The sequence below is a fragment of the Zophobas morio genome, unplaced genomic scaffold (assembly GCF_036711695.1).
Source record: "Zophobas morio isolate AGI-343-1 ecotype UQ-CSIRO unplaced genomic scaffold, CSIRO_AGI_Zmor_V1 ptg000031l, whole genome shotgun sequence".
In the NCBI taxonomy this organism is placed as follows: Eukaryota; Metazoa; Arthropoda; class Insecta; order Coleoptera; family Tenebrionidae; genus Zophobas; species Zophobas morio.
The window spans coordinates 4,181,853-4,194,667 of NW_026972136.1; the positions used below are offsets into that span (position 1 = coordinate 4,181,853).

Genomic DNA, 12,815 nt, shown 5'->3' on the forward strand with positions numbered 1-12,815 from the left:
CTTTTTCTGCAAAATGTAACCTTCTCGGGGGCCTAAACTGTAATTTTTTCAGAGGACAATAAAACCTTCTCGGTGTTCCACAACTGTCTTATTTTAAGAATATTAAACCTTCTCGGAGGCTTGAACTGTCTTTCTTTTCAAAGGACATGGAACTTCCTAGGTAGATTCCAACTGTCTTTCCTTTAGATGAAACCTTCTCTGGAGCTCCAACTGTCTTTTTCTGGAATATGAAACCTTCTCGGGGACCCCTACTGTCTTTTTTTGGAAGAATAACCTCGGGAGCCCAAACTGCCTTTTCTTTCAAAGGACATGAAACCATCTCGGTGGCTCCAACTGTCTTTTTTTGGAAGATAAAACCTTCTCGGAGGCCTGAACTGTCTTTTTTTTTCAAATGACATGAAACTTTCTCGGTGGCTTCCAACCGTCTTTTTTAAAAATATTAAACTTTCTTGGGGTCCCCCAACTGTCTTTTTTTTAGGTAAAACCTTCTGTGGGGCTCCAACTATATTTTTCTGGAAGATGAAACCTTCTCGAGGGCTCCAACTGTCGTTTTTTGAAAGAGAAACCTCGGGGGTCCGAACTGGCTTTTTTTTTTCAAAGGACATGAAACCTCCTCGGTGGCTGCTACTGTCTTTTTCTGAGAGATAAAACCTTCTCTGCTGCTCCAACTATCTTTTTCTGGAAGATGTAACCTTCTCGGGGGCCTAAACTGTAATTTTTTTCAGAGGACAATAAAACCTTGTCGGTGTTGCGCAACTGTCTTATTTCAAGAATATAAAACTTTCTCGGGGGCCTGAACTGTCTTTCTTTTCAAAGGACATGTAACTTCCTTGGTAGATTCCAACTGTCTTTCTTTTACATGAAACCTTCTCTGGCGCTCCAACTGTCTTTTTCTGAAAGATAAAACCTTCTCTCTAGCTCCAACTGTCTTTTTCTGGAAGATGTAACCTTCTCGGGGGCCTAAACTGTAATTTTTTCGGAGGACAATAAAACCTTCTCGGTGTTCCACAACTGTCTTATTTTAAGAATATAAAACCTTCTCGGAGGCTTGAACTGTCTTTCTTTTCAAAGGACATGAAACTTCCTAGGTAGATTCCAACTGTCTTTCTTTTAGATGCAGCCTTCTCTGGAGCTTCAACTGTCTTTTTCTGGAATATGAAACCTTCTTGGGGGTTTCAACTATCTTTTTCTTGAAGATGAGACCTCCTCGGTGGCCTCCAACTATCTTTTTAAGAATATGAAACCTTCTCGAGGGCTCCTAACTGCCTTTTTTTTAGATGAAACCTTTTTGGAGGCTCCAACTGTCTTTTTTTTGAAGAAAATTCGGTAATAACAAAATCAGACACATATCCAAAGAAAAATTTTATTGTTCGTTACATTTTTCCAAAATTTGATTAATTCTTTGTTACTTTAATAATAAAAGTACGAATCTGCATGGGGTCCAACGCAATCACCGGATCTTCAAGCGAAGTGATAGATTTCTTCGTAACACTATTCTTAGCATTTTCTATATTCCACGCGAATTTTTCTTTAGCCTGGAACTCGTCAAGCCATTGGTTGGCACCAAGCGTCGTCTCTCTAATTTCCGTTACTTCGAAAAGTGTGAACAAACCCTTAAAAAATATTTTGTAGAAACTACAAGAAATAAATACCTTAGTTCCTACCTGCAAATCCACTGAAACGCTCTGTGACAAAGCCGCATCTTCATTATTCTCCAGAATGTGTTCAAGTCTCAGAATGTAAGTGTCATCCTTCCAAGGTTCTAGAGTCAAAATGTGGACATTCTCAGGCAATGTTGCTTTTAAGCCTTCAAACTAGAAATAAATCTTTTAATACGAAAACACCCCCTTGATAACACTTAGTACGTTAAAATTGAGGGCACCCTGAACATTCTCCAACGACAAATCATCCGAAGACGCATCACCAACCAACACCAAAGGCGTCAAAAGTTTCTTCAGAGCTATTTCTCGTTCTTGTGCAGCTGTGGATTTACCATCGGCCTCAGAAGCACTGGAACCAATAACCAAAAAGTGTTGACCTCTTGCTACTACTCCTTGTCCGAACTCTTCATCGTCAAGACCCTCAGCCACACCCTTAGCATCGTCTCTAAGAAGCCTCCTGTGCACCTACAATTTCCATTTTGTCAACAAATGTCAATCAATCAAAAACACCCACCATCAATTCAATCACACCGTTTTGCAAACTAGAACCACCTTGAGCCCGATCATTCAAAACTGCAACCTCCAGACCTTTGTTTTCGTCTTTGATAACGATTTTGGAAGTGATGGGGTAATAGTTACTGGCGATGGGTTCAAGGGTCGGGTCGTATTCATAGTCGTAGCGTTGGTTGACTTGTCTTTTGATCATTTCACGACCGTTTGAATCGGTGTAGAAGGATTCTCCGTTGTCAAAATCGTTGATTGTGAATCTGCTGACTATCTCACGTCCGATTCCATTGTCGTTGTCCCTAAATTAAAGATTAGTGTTTGGTGGGTGAGTAAAGTGGTGCTTACACTTCAATGGGTCCTACGAGCCAGTCGAATTCTATGTAGTTGTTTCCTTCGTCTTTGTAGACTCGGATGATTTGGGTGATCCAGTCGTTGAATTGTTGACGGACTTCATCGACAAGGGTACCTGTGGTGGAAGTAACAGAGGCGGAGTCGGCTACAATGTTAGCTTCGTTGACTAGCGGGCGGAAAATGTAAGCACCAGAAGCCGCATTGTCTTCACCATTATTGTCACCATTGAATCCGTAGTAGAAGATAAATTCTTGCTTGATTTCTAGAGTTTGGCCGTTCATGGTGACGGATTTCAAGAGACCAGTTGCGTCATCTATCTCAAAACCGGTAGTCTATAAAAGAAATGTAAAAGTTCGTGGATACAGACACGGTTGTTCTTACATCAGTGCCAAACTTCACACTTGGTGTTTTCTTCACAGCAACAGATTTTGCTTTGGATGCAGTTTTTTCAACATAATATAATTTTAGTCCAAAACCGGATACATCAGCAGCAAAAACTAGTTCTTTAGGTTTGGGTGTTCCGAAATCTTGGTCTACGTAGCTGAAGTCAGAAATGCTGTCAAGCAAATCGGATGTAACTTCGCCTAGAAGCAGAAAGTTAACAAGTGTTGTAAGTTTACAAAAAAGTTACCATCAGGTCCTGTGATTGTGTAAGAGCCATCAGACACCGGTAGCCGCACGTATTGAGTCACAGGTCGTTCAAGAGGGTTATAGACACTCACAACGAATCTATCTGCGTTGGTAATGTCGCAAACACTGATGTTAGCCAAGAGGCAAGTTCGAAGATCTAGATTTATGTCAGTCGAAGCGTCTTTCTTCAGGAGGTTGCTGCAGTCAGAGTTTAGACGATTGTTGTTGAGTGTATAAAGACTTACGTGACGACGACATTAAGCGTGGGTTCAGCTCTTTGGATACTTTTCGTCAAGAGTCTTACATAGTCATTAGCCACTGCTTCTTTCGCCGTACCTGTAATAGCATCGTGGTGCTGTAGAATTCCAACCGCTTCTTTAAGAAGTGTTAGATCTGCTTCGTGATCTTCACCATTGACTTTGGAGAAAGCTGTAAGTTGTTTGGCCGCCTAAAATTTGATAAGATTGATTGTATTTTCAACGTAGTAAATTACCTGTAGAATTTTGCTGGTTGTTCTTTCAAAATGTTTAGCATTAGGTCTTGACGTAAAGTAGCCGGTCCAATAGTTGTGTCCACCTGATGCATACGGGAAAAAGTCGTCGGTTTTTAGAGGAAACTCGATGTTGTTACTGGCAGCGGCATCATTGACAGCTTGAATATAACACGAAGGGGTTGAATAAATCAAGTTAATTTGGTCGTTGCCTTGGAAGCCCCTAAAATTCTGTCTTACATCTTGCAATATTTTCATAGCCAAACTTACGCGATTAGCTTATCAATATTGATAAAGTTCTTCTCTGCTGATTGATATTGGAAGTCGCCACCCATTGGAATCAGGAGATTGTTCGTCCGATAATAGCTAGCTAGTGAAGTCACTCTGCCCAAAAAGTCGTCAACTTTTCTCGGAATATTATAATCAGGGCTGGTGTCGTCGTCAACGAGAACTTCATCACCACACTCAATATCAAAACAATAACCTGAAGGCGGATAATAAAATTCGGGGAAAACATTTGTGAAGATGTTCGTGTTTTCTAGATTGGCACTGCCTTGCCAAATCACTTCCATGGTCTTGTCGGCATTTCTTTGATTTCGGTCGTTGTAGTCAATTCTGGCAAAGAAGACACCATCGAAGCCCAGCTGGGCAAAAATGGAGGCTTGTTCGCGACTGTGACCGAACGGGTCGATCTGCCAGCCGATTCTAGGGGCACCACAGGCTCCAACAGTCTCATTGATAGTTCTAGGAAAATGAATTAACTTGAATGTTTTACAAATAAAGGTAGTGGTACCTAAGTCCGTGCGTGAATTGATCAATAGTTGATTGATAATTGACAGCAGCTTCGTCATTCATTGACCACGCCGCATTGATAATTTCCAACTGTCCATTGTTTACTAAATCGATAAAGTCCTGCCTGACACTATCAGGTTGCTTTTGCCACCATTTCCAGAAGAACGCCGTCTCCACTTGTACGAATCTAAACCACAGTATGATTTACTATCACTATGGCGATAACGCGATTGTCAAACACATTGACCTTGATTCCTACTCACCTCCTATCAGGATTGGCTTTCAGCGCCTCGACCGTCGACGAAATAATGTATTGTACTCCAGCCCTTTGTATCTCGCTGTGACCTAAAAAACAAGAGCCGATATCTCAAAGTTTACAAAGCCCTAAAACGCACTTCCGTAAAAGTATTGATCAACAGTTTTCAGCCAGCCAACGTCATCGTGGGAATGAGGGATGAGATGAACATTAATTTTGTCGGGATCTACGGGATGGCAAACCTGAAATAGATTGCGCGAATTTTATAGTTAATAACTGAATGTGGGTATGCAGTAAATTTGGATCGCTTTCCGTTGAAACAGTCGGGAGACGTCGAAAAGGGAAAGACAAATGCAATCAATGTTTAGTTAAGCTATCAACTTACCTGACAGGCCTGAGCGGCTTCTTCGCGCTTGATGGGGGAAGAGTATCCCCAGGCGAAAAGCACTGTTAACACGACTAAATATTTAATCATGTCTCATTAAACAATAGCGATTTTGTGAGCGAAACACTGGACGTCGAAGGCCCTTAAGTTAATTCGTTCGAGTGTGGGCGATAACGGAGATTTCTTTCAGATAATAATTGGAAGTACGCTGGAGATAAGTGTTTACAGACACGATATACTCGAGATCCAAAACAAAAGAAAATTATTTTGTGAGAAGTGGGCATGTTGCTACCTTAAATAAATAGGAAGGTTATGGAAATTCTTTTTTCTGGTTTTATGACGTCATTAACGAGGTCGGTTTCAATTGGTTGGCAACTGGTTGTCGATAAATATTACTATGCACTTTATATTTCTAACGTTAACTAGTTTTTAAAGTCATCAGGTGACGAAGTAAATTTTGATCATTTTAAATTAGACAGTTCCTTGAACAAAAAGGCGAACCTGAATAAAGAGATTTAGTTCAATGCCGAAAAGTAATTATTTAGCTTCTTTTATCAAATTTATAGCTTCTAAAAATACGCTTCGTAATTTTATATGTAGGAGTGAAAGCAGCGGTAACTCGAGAAGCATCTGCTTGCAGAATTACGCCTTTAGAAGTTATTTAACAAGAAGCTTTTTGTACAGTTGATCAATAAATTGTTCGCGATTGAAACCTGACTTCTTTACATAATTTTCAGCTGAATGCCATTCAGTTTCGACAAAAAGTTACTGCGTTGTTTTGCCAGTCGAAATTATCGGAATGCAGTGATTTGTTAGTCGGTGATAAATGTCACCCTGTAATTACACTGCGCAGTATACTGTCTAATACAGTATAAGGATAAACCCACTTGTGAAATTGGAAACATTCAAAGCTATGGATTGATTCTGGAAATTGAAATCCAGCACGACAAAGATAAATTTAGTCTTTCCGCCCCTGGCATATGGTACACAGGGTTCAATATTTCATAAACATTTAAAGCGCTCGAAGCAGAACTTGATGGATGTTAAGTCGATAAAAATTTACATTTTCCATCAGTTAAGAGAAATATGAATCTCGACACGACACTGATTTTGTTACTACGACAACAGAGCTGGTATTTTGGTTGAGGATAGATCGAAATCTCAAGTTTATAAACACAACGTTGATAAACACGAACAGTTCTAAATTAGTTTTGTTTATTGTTTACGAAGTAGAAACACCTGAATGAACACTTCAAAGCCGCTGATATCTGTTGCTAGGACAGGATATAGTTTTTATGTTCAACTAGTCGAAGGACAGTCTACACTTAAAAATTTTTAGTCGATGATCAAGTTTGTTCTTAATTAGATACTGTCACCCCCGTACGTAAACATCAGAATTCCCAAGTTTGAGGTAATCCACCCACTCACGACTGTGGCTTAACGTGATTGATGAATCACGTTCAGTTTGAATTAAATTACTTAAATTTATATCAAAATATCAATTAACACTGAGCTCGCTAATGACGACACACAATTTTTACTTCCCGAGCGTAAGCAAAGGAAGTATTGTAATCGAGTCCGTCGGCCGACTCTCTACTTTTACGTTTTCTCGATCTTTCATGACCCCTAGAAGACGAAGAAATAGGTCTCCCATTTCCGTCTGTCTGTCCGTCTGTCCGTCTGTCCGTCCGTCCGTCTGTCCGTCTGTCCGTCTGTCCGTCTGTCCGTCTGTCCGTCTGTCCGTCTGTCCGTCTGTTGTCACGGATTTTTATTAGACAGATAATCTCCGAAAGTACTCGACCGATTGTTGTGAAATTTTGTACTTATATTAAGAATATCATGTAGATGGTAAAACGCTAACCAAAATTTGTCGAATCATCCCCACCACTAAAGCGATGACGTCACTTCAAAATTGTACATAGTAAATGGGTTTTCAATTGTATAAAATAACATAGTCCTACACATGTAGTTTACAACTCTGAATCGACTTTTCACCCGAAACGTCCAGATTTTTGGAAAAAAAATCAAAATTATAAAACAACATTTTGAAATTTAATTTTTAATCTGCTAACCAGAATGCTTTGAAATGTTGCAGATGTTTTAAGGCTATAAAGAGCATCATAAATCTTTAGTCAAAAAATATTTGCTTATCCCCTCCAAAAACTTGATGACGTCAGCTCAAAAGTTTGTGGAATAAATCATATCTAAAATGTACAAAATATGATGAGTCTGTACTTGTGAACTATCACTCCATTAATATTTTTTGGATTTGCATATACAGGGTGACTCAAAAAAATTAATGAATGCGTAAATATATTTTATTGATTTAATCAGGAACTACAAAACCGAATGCTCTGAAATCTTGCAGATGTTTTAAGGTCATAAAGAGCATAATAAATGTTTAGTCAAAATATATTTGCTTATCCCCTCCAAAAACTTGATGTCGTCAGCTCGAAAGTTTGCCGAATAAATCATATCTAAAATGTACAAAATATGATGAGCCTGTACTTGTCATTTATCACTCCATTCATATTTTTTGGATTTGCATATACAGAGTGACTCAAAAAAATTAATGAATGCGTAAATTTATTTTATTGATTTAATCAGGAACTACAAAACCGAATGCTTTGAAATCTTGCAGATGTTTTAAGGTTATAAAGAGCATAATAAATTTTTAGTCAAAATATATTTGGTTATCTTCTACAAAAAACTGATGACGTCAGCTCAAAAGTTTTCCGAATAAATCGCATCTAAAATGTACAAAATATGATGAGTCTGTACTTGTGATTTATCATTCCATTCATATTTTTGGATTTGCATATGCAGGGTGACTGAAAAAAATTAATGAAGGCGTGAATTTATTTTATCGATTTAATCAGGAATTACAAAACCGAATGCTTTGAAATCTTGGGAATATTTTAAAGTTATTATAAGCATGGTAAACTTTTGTTCAAAATGTATTTGTTCATCCCTCCTAAAAAAATTGATGACGTCACCCTTAAATTTTGCTGAATAAATCCTATCTAAAATGCAAAAAATATGATGAGTTTGTACTTGTGATTTATCATTCCATTCATATTTTTTAGATTTTCTTAAGAGGTGGTTCAAAAAAATTAATGAAGTCAATTTATTTTATTGATTAAATTAAAGGCAACACTTATTATTAGTATTACACCCCAACCAACCCAATTTGGTAGACACAAAATTTGTTAAAGGAAAAACTCGGTTGAAACATAAGGGTAGCACGCTTATTTACATCGACTTTAACATTACAGACCTGCATTTGTTTTATGCGCTCACTTGGTTCCGCGAATGCGAAATAGACATGTTTATAATCAACCAATTGTGAATTTCACTGTCAAGAATTAAAATAAAACCCAATGTTTTATATAATAAGCGGAAGTCAAAGCAATAAAACCGACGGTCGTTTTGTTTACAGTTTCTGTGTTTGGCTCTCACGTATGCTGTTACGCCTGTCATCTTAAATTAAGAATGTTTATACATACACGATTTTCAGTTGCCTCTGATACGTATACGTGAGTAGATTGTTTCGTTATTTTATTGATTATTACAAATCAATATTCAAAACGACCCAATTCATTTTCCCGAAAATTTGAGAATATAATAATTTTATTCTTAGTATTACACTACATCTATCCCAACTGATATACGTGTCCTTGCAAAAATGTTGATGACGTCATCGCAATTTTTTTTTAAATTCCCACTACAAAAATGTAATGAGAAAAAAAACACAATAGGCATGCAGTCGTCAAGTTTCCGACAGCGAGGGAAGTACTGTCTAAACTCTTTAGACCAATTTTTTTTAATAATAATTCTTTTATTTTGATTCTCGAGTTTATCGTGCCAGTAAACACTTCTCACGTACTTCTAATTATCTAAGCGAAATCTCCGTTATCGCCCACGCTCTCCAACCATATTTAACTTAAAGGGTCACGACATCCATCATTTTCATTCACAAAATTTCCACTTTTTAATGAGACATGATCAAATACTTAGTCGTTTTAACAGTGCTTTTCGCCTGGGGACACTCTTCCCCCATCAAGCGCGAAGAAGCCGCTCCGGCCTGTCAGGTAACTTGATAGCTTAACTAAACATTGATTGTAGTTGTCTTTCCCTTTTCACCGTCTCCCGACTGTTGCAATATACAGTTATTAACTATAAAATTCGCGCAATCTATTCCAGGTTTGCCATCCCGTAGATCCCGACAAAATTAACGTTCATCTCATCCCTCATTCCCACGATGACGTCGGCTGGCTGAAAACTGTTGATCAATACTTTTACGGAAGTGCGTTTTACGGCATTGTAAACTTTGAGATATCAGCTCTTGCTTTTCAGGCCACAGCGAGATACAGCGGGCCGGGGTACAATACATTATTTCGTCGACGGTCGAGGCGCTGAAAGCCAATCCCGATAGGAGGTGAGTCGACAAATACAGTGTTATCGTCATCGTTTTATTTAGATTTGTGCAAGTGGAAACCGCGTTCTTTTGGAAATGGTGGCAAAAGCAACCTGATAGTGTCAAGCAAGACTTTATCGATCTAGTGAACAATGGTCAGTTGGAGATTATCAATGCGGCGTGGTCAATGAATGACGAAGCCGCTGTGAATTATCAATCCACGATTGATCAATTCACGCACGGACTTAGGTACTACTAGTTTTGTTTGTGAAACACTGAAGTTCATTCATGATTCTAGAACTATCAATGAGACTGTTGGGGCCTGTGGTGCCCCTAAAATCGGCTGGCAGATCGATCCGTTCGGTCACAGTCGCGAACAAGCCTCAATTTTTGCCCAGTTGGGCTTCGACGGTGTTTTTCTGGGCAGGCTCGACTACAACGACCACAATCAACGAAATATTGACAAGACCATGGAAGTGATTTGGCAAGGTAGTGCTAATCTCGAGAATACAAACATCTTCACTTATATCATGCCCGATATGTATGGGCCTCCACCCGGTTACTGCTTTGATATTGAATGCGGAGATGAAGTTATCGTCGACGATGATACCAGTCCAGACTACAATGTTCCAAGAAGGGTTGACGAATTTGTGAGCAAAATGCTATCTCTGGCGAGTAATTATCGAACGAATCATGTCTTAATTCCAATGGGTGGAGACTTCCAGTTTCAATCAGCAGAGAAGAACTATATCAACATAGACAAACTAATCGCGTAAGTTGGACCACGGACATGGTGACAGTGATAATCAAAAATTTCAGCGGCTTCCAAGACAACGACCAAATTAACTTGATTTATTCAACCCCTTCGTGCTACATTCAAGCTGTCAATGACGCGGCGGTCGCCAACAACATCGAGTTTCCTCTGAAATCAGACGACTTTTTCCCGTATGCCTCCGGTGCCCATAACTACTGGACCGGCTATTTTACATCCAGACCTAACACTAAACGTTTCGAAAGAACAACCAACAACATTCTACAGGTAATTTATTGTCTTGAAATGCAGCCAGTCTTATCAAATTTTAGGCGGCTAAACAACTTGCAACGTTCTCCAAAGTCAATGGCGAAGACCATGAGTATGAACTAACACTTATTAAAGAAGCTCTTGGAGTTTTACAACACCATGATGCCATTACGGGTACGGCGAAAGAAGCAGTGGCTGACGATTACGTAAGACTGTTGACAAAAAGCGTCCAACAAGCTGAACTCATGCTTGATATTGTCGTCACGTAAGTCTTTGTATCGTCAACAATAATCGTCTAAACTCTGACTTCAGTAACGTATTGAAGAAAGATGCCTCGACTGATATAAATCTAGGTCTTCGACCGTGTCTCTTGGCTAATGTCAGTGTTTGCGATTTTACCAACTCAGATAGATTCGTTGTGAGTGTCTATAACCCTCTTGAAAGACCCGTGACTCAGTACGTGCGGCTACCGGTGTCTGATGGCTCGTACACAATCACAGGACCTGATGGTAACAATTTTGTAAACTTACAACACTTGTTAACTTTCTGCTTCTAGGCGAAGTTGCATCCGATTTGCTTGACAGCATTTCTGACTTCAGTTACGTAGACCAAAATTTCGGAAGCCCTAAACCTAAAGAACTAGTTTTTGCTGCTGATGTATCCGGTTTTGGACTAAAACTGTATTATGTTGAAAAAACTGCCACCAAAGCGAAATCTGTTGCTGTAAAGAAAACACCAAGTGTGAAGTTTGGCACTGATGTAAGAAAAACCGTTTTTGTATCCATGCACTTATACAATTCTTTGTAGACCACCGGTTTTGAGATAGATGACGCAACTGGTCTCTTGAAATCCGTCACCATGAACGGCCAAACTCTAGAAATCAAGCAAGAATTTATCTTCTACTACGGATTCAATGGTGACAATAACGGTGAAGACAATGCGGCTTCTGGTGCTTATATTTTCCGCCCGCTAGTCAACGAAGCTAACATTGTAGCCGACTCCGTCTCTGTTACTTCCACCACAGGCACTCTTGTCGATGAAGTCCGTCAACAATTCAACGACTGGATCACCCAAATCATCCGAGTCTACAAAGACGAAGGAAACAACTACATAGAATTCGACTGGCTCGTAGGACCCATTGAAGTGTAAGCATCACTTTACTCACCCACAAAACACTGATCTTCAATTTAGGGACAACGACAATGGAATCGGACGTGAGATAGTCAGCAGATTCACAATCAACGATTTTGACAACGCAGAATCCTTCTACACCGATTCCAACGGTCGTGAAATGATCAAAAGACAAGTCAACCAACGCTCCGACTATGAATACGACCCAACCCTTGAACCCATCGCCAGTAACTATTACCCCATCACTTCCAAAATCGTTATCAAAGACGAAAACAAAGGTCTGGAGGTGGCAGTTTTGAATGATCGGGCTCAAGGTGGTTCTAGTTTGCAAAACGGTGTGATTGAATTGATGGTGGGTGTTTTTGATAGATTGACATTGGTTGACAAAATGGGAATTGTAGGTGCACAGGAGGCTTCTTAGGGACGATGCTAAGGGTGTGGGTGAGGGTCTTGACGACGAAGAGTTCGGACAAGGAGTAGTAGCGAGAGGTCAACACTTTTTGGTTATTGGTTCCAGTGCTTCTGAGGTCGATGGTAAATCTACAGCTGCCCAAGAACGTGAAATAGCTCTGAAGAAACTTTTGGGGCCTTTGGTGTTGGTTGGTGATGCTTCTTCGGATGATTTGTCGTTGGAGAATCTTCAGGGTGCCCTCAATTTCAACGTACTAAGTGTTATCAAGGAGGTGTTTTCATATTAAAGGATTTATTTTTAGTTTGAAGGCTTAAAAGCAACGTTGCCTGATAATGTCCACATTTTGACTCTAGAACCTTGGAAGGATGACACTTACATTCTGAGACTTGAACACATTCTGGAAAATAATGAAGATGCGGCTTTGTCACAGAGTGTTTCAGTGGATTTGCAGGTAGGAACTATTTATTTCTTGTAATTTCTACAAAATATTTTTAAGGGTTTGTTCACACTTTTCGAAGTAACGGAAATTAGAGAGACGACACTTGCTGCCAACCAATGGCTTGACGAGTTCCAGGCTAAAGAAAAGTACTCGTGGAATATAGAAAATGGTAAGAAGATTGTTACGAAGAAATCTATCATTTCGCTAGAAGATCCGGTGATTGCGTTGGACCCCATGCAGATTCGTACTTTTGTTATTAAAGTAACTAAGAATTAATCAAATTATGGAAAAATGTAACGAACAATAAAATTTTACTTTGGGTA

The 12,815-nt window shown here is 39.3% G+C and overlaps 2 protein-coding genes across 2 annotated transcripts; one reads left to right on the top strand and one right to left on the bottom strand.

The window, feature by feature from the left end:
- Positions 1–1,349: 1,349 nt before the first annotated feature.
- LOC135139432 (lysosomal alpha-mannosidase-like) lies at positions 1,350–5,246 on the bottom strand. The gene is made up of 14 exons (XM_064069663.1): positions 5,073–5,246; positions 4,827–4,929; positions 4,695–4,776; positions 4,433–4,618; positions 3,910–4,383; positions 3,643–3,862; positions 3,395–3,597; positions 3,151–3,347; positions 2,901–3,103; positions 2,514–2,851; positions 2,176–2,467; positions 1,866–2,126; positions 1,665–1,814; positions 1,350–1,613 (listed from the first exon to the last, which is right to left on the bottom strand). The coding sequence occupies exons 1-14, from the start codon at positions 5,160–5,162 to the stop codon at positions 1,395–1,397; spliced, it is 3,018 nt and encodes a 1,005-aa protein (XP_063925733.1). The 5' UTR covers positions 5,163–5,246; the 3' UTR covers positions 1,350–1,394.
- A 3,795-nt stretch (positions 5,247–9,041) lies between these two features.
- LOC135139450 (lysosomal alpha-mannosidase-like) lies at positions 9,042–12,815 on the top strand. The gene is made up of 14 exons (XM_064069689.1): positions 9,042–9,163; positions 9,276–9,378; positions 9,429–9,510; positions 9,553–9,738; positions 9,788–10,261; positions 10,309–10,528; positions 10,573–10,775; positions 10,823–11,019; positions 11,067–11,269; positions 11,318–11,655; positions 11,702–11,993; positions 12,043–12,303; positions 12,355–12,504; positions 12,550–12,815. The coding sequence occupies exons 1-14, from the start codon at positions 9,074–9,076 to the stop codon at positions 12,766–12,768; spliced, it is 3,018 nt and encodes a 1,005-aa protein (XP_063925759.1). The 5' UTR covers positions 9,042–9,073; the 3' UTR covers positions 12,769–12,815.

Bases quoted from the DNA above. Each gene is read 5' to 3' on its own strand.
- LOC135139432 (XM_064069663.1), bottom strand. From the start codon at position 5,162: ATGATTAAATATTTAGTCGTGTTAACAGTGCTTTTCGCCTGGGGATAC. The intron at 4,930-5,072 runs GTAAGTTGATAG...AATCTATTTCAG, and splicing joins AAGCCGCTCAGGCCTGTCAG to GTTTGCCATCCCGTAGATCC. The intron at 3,863-3,909 runs GTAAGTTTGGCT...ACAGAATTTTAG, and splicing joins AATATTGATAAGCTAATCGC to GGGCTTCCAAGGCAACGACC.
- LOC135139450 (XM_064069689.1), top strand. From the start codon at position 9,074: ATGATCAAATACTTAGTCGTTTTAACAGTGCTTTTCGCCTGGGGACAC. The intron at 11,656-11,701 runs GTAAGCATCACT...TCTTCAATTTAG, and splicing joins CTCGTAGGACCCATTGAAGT to GGACAACGACAATGGAATCG. The intron at 12,505-12,549 runs GTAGGAACTATT...AATATTTTTAAG, and splicing joins GTGTTTCAGTGGATTTGCAG to GGTTTGTTCACACTTTTCGA.